The following is a 3,208-nucleotide window of genomic DNA, read 5'->3' on the forward strand; positions in this document are numbered from 1 at the left end:
CTGTTGCTTTTTACAGATTCAGACTAACACGGCTACCCCTCTGATACAGGAAACTTTCTATGGCAAGTGGAAGGAACCCATGCCATCAACTTCTGCAGAAAGTAAATTTGCTTTAAAAAGGCTTGATACTTGTACTGGAAACACCACTCAACCTGTCAAGGGACAAGTTGTGAGGCATAAAATGAATTCACATGAAGATCAAAGGGTGGGACCCACACTAATTCCATTCAGAGTTCATTGTTGTGTGGGATACAGGGAAAACTGTGACTAAAAATAGAAATGTCTGGAGGAGACATCAGCCCCTCTCTCTGCCCCTGCCCAGGTAGACTGACTGAAAAGCAGAGTCTGAGCACAGTTAACTAGATTAGTAGCAAAAAGAACCAAACAATTCCCACCCCCAGTCCATATGTCTGAACACATGCTGCCATATGACAGTGCACAGCTCTCCCAGCCCAGAGAACTCAGGCAGCAACCTGCTCAGGTTTAAACTTCAACAGCTTATGTATTTAACATTGTTATGTATTAAATCAGAAATTCAACAAAACGCCTTGAATGGCAAGCCATGTTTAGGCTGATACATTGGTAAGAGTTCAGGAAAGAGTAACAGGCATGTCGGCATGAGGATTTCTTGTCTTTTGAAGATCAAAATCAAGATCTTTTAGGTTAACGTCACTTGAGGGGACTAAACTAGCCAGACTAAAAATGCCATCTGTCCCTGGCCAACACCCTGCTGAAAACCAAGTACTTCCTGTTCATTTTCACTTCGCTACAGCATTGGAAAGTTCTGAGAGGTAAGCACTGGAGCCGTCCGGAGACTCAGGACTGCATCAGTTTGTGTTCAGAAGATATTTTCAAAATCAAGAGCTAGAGTACTAGTTAACCCTCTCTCCAGCTTCCTCCTTTTCCCCTTACATCACCACCACCATTCCCCTATGCTTGCAATCTTGGCAACATCTGACCATCATTAATTTACTACCCTGTCTCCCCCGCCATCCAACCCTCAGAATTCCTACTCCTACGTTGTCCCCCAAATCTCTTCCTTTCTATCTTACTGCTGAGACAATAGTCCATTCCTCCATATGTCTGGCTTGTCCCACTCATCTTTTCCACTTTCAGTCCAAGCCACAGCTGCCAAGATAGTCTTTCTGTCAACCTTACTTTAGTCTCTGCAATGACTCTTAGCCTCTCTATATCAAGTTCATGCTCCTTCTTGCCTCCCAAGTTTTCCCAAACTCCACCCCTGCTCCACATCCTGCCAATCCTTAGAATCCACTTAGTGCCCTTTTGACTCCCTGCGCACACTGCCGCTGAGTGGATTCTCCTTCCCATTGGCATACGGCAAACTCCCTCTGTTCAGACCTTGGAGACACTACCGAGGACCTCGTTCCTGGGGAGAAAAATTCGAGCTCTAATGAAGGCAGTTCGCTTTACGTGGCGAGTTGTTGATTCATTATTACAGCAACAGCAGTTCTGCTGCTGCTTAGCCACAAGCCGGCGGGGTCAGAGGCCCCACTGCCCTACACCTGCACAGCACCACCCCCTCTTCGGGTGCTAGGCGTGAATCCCAAAATGCAGCCCCGACACTCAGCCCCTAGCAGGGCTGGCTTTAGGAAGTGCGGGGCCCGATTCGAACAGTTTCGACGTGGCCCCGACGGGGATGACTAAAAAAAAAAACACGTAAAAAAACCACGTGGGGCTTGTATTCACCGGGCCGCGCTCCTAGTCTTTGGCGGTGGGTCCTTCACTCGCTCCGGGTCCGAAGGACCCGCCGCCAAAGTGCTGCCAAAAACCCAGAGCGCCGCTGGGAGAGTAAAAATTAAAAAGGTGTCTCTAGCCAGGGAAGGGATTCTCTGCCACTTGCCCCCCACTCTGGGCGGCCCTGCCACTGGGTGCGGGGCCCTCCTAGGCGCGGGGCCCGATTCGGGGGAATTGGTGGAATTGGCCTAAAGCCGGCCCTGGCCCCTGGAGACCTAGCCCTGCCTCGTGAAAGGGGAAGCCATCGGCCCCCTCCATGGGAGCTCGGGGAGACCTTTCTCCAGAGAAGTCTCGAGCAGGGTTTGCCCCTGAAGCTCTAGGGCAGCAGCAGCAGCGTTGCCATGCGAGAAGGAAGCCCGGCCAGAGCCCGGGGAGCAGAGCCCAGCCCAGGGGACGGGGAGCGGGCCAGCGCACCTGGCGGGGACCAGTCTGCGGGCTGGCGAGGGGACGATCCGATCCCCCCCCGCCACGGGAGCCGAGCCACGAGGACCCTCCCCTTTCCCTGCAGGGGCCGGAGCCCGCGCGTCACTCACCCGGGTGCGACATCGTCAGCACCTCCCTGCCCGTGCCCCGGTAGTTGTAGATCACGGCCCCCGCCGCGCCGCGCTCGGCCGCCAGGCGGATCTTGTCGGCGAAGGTGCAGCCGCCGCCGCGCTGGATGAGGGCGAGCCAGGCCTGGCCGGCGCCCGCCTCGCTGAAGTTGGTGAGCGGGCTGCAGGCGTTGAGGCCGTCGGGCCCGTCGGGCTGCACCAGCAGCCCGGCCGCCCGCTGCAGCGGCGAGTCCTGCCCGAAGAGGCCGCTCTCGCTCGCGTTCCAGCCACTGCGGTTCCCGCCGCCGCCGGGCTCCCGCCACGACACGTTCAGCCAGGCGGTCCACATGGCCTGAGCGGCGGCCGCCCGACCCGGGGGCTGCGGGCCCAGGCACAGCAGCGCGCCCAGCGCCAGCAGCGCGGCCGAGGACAGCATGCCACCCGCAGGGCCCGTGAGCCGCAGCCACTGAGCCGCCGCGCGCCCAGACTCTCAGCACCTCACTGCGCCGCCGGGCCCGCCCACGCGCCAGGGGCGGGCTGGCCCCGCCCCCGCGGGGAGGTACTGGGAAGGAGCTCCGCAAACAGACACCCGCCCCTGGCCGGGGGGCTGCACTGATACCCCTCCGCCACAGACACCCGGGGGGGCTGCACTGATACCCCTCCGCCATAGACACCCGGGGGGCTGCACTGATACCCCTCCGCCACAGACACCCGGGGGGGGCTGCACTGATACCCCTCCGCCACAGACACCCCGGGGGGGGCTCGCACTGATACCCCTCCGCCACAGACACCCGGGGGGGGCTTGCACTGATACCCCTCCGCCACAGACACCCGGGGGGCTGCAGCTATACCCCTCCGCCACAGACACCCGGGGGGGGGGCTGCACTGATACCCCTCCGCCACAGACACCCGGGGGGGGGGGC

General features: G+C 58.9%; 1 protein-coding gene across 2 annotated transcripts in view; it reads right to left on the reverse strand.

The window, feature by feature from the left end:
- RNF128 (ring finger protein 128) overlaps positions 1–3,208 on the reverse strand; it is a 68,189-nt gene that overhangs the window by 43,280 nt on the left and 21,701 nt on the right. The window contains exon 1 of one of the 2 annotated variants that reach the window (XM_024210146.2): positions 2,289–2,792. The exons of the other annotated variant lie outside the window; for it this stretch is intronic. Within the exon in view, the coding sequence (XP_024065914.1) occupies positions 2,289–2,721 (433 nt within the window). The 5' untranslated portion in view covers positions 2,722–2,792. Of the gene's footprint in view, positions 1–2,288; positions 2,793–3,208 lie in introns of those variants that run through there. 2 annotated transcript variants of the gene reach the window in all.

The sequence above is a fragment of the Terrapene carolina genome, unplaced genomic scaffold, assembly GCF_002925995.2.
Source record: "Terrapene carolina triunguis isolate 2854851 unplaced genomic scaffold, T_m_triunguis-2.0 Scaffold131, whole genome shotgun sequence".
Lineage (NCBI taxonomy): Eukaryota > Metazoa > Chordata > Testudines > Emydidae > Terrapene > Terrapene triunguis.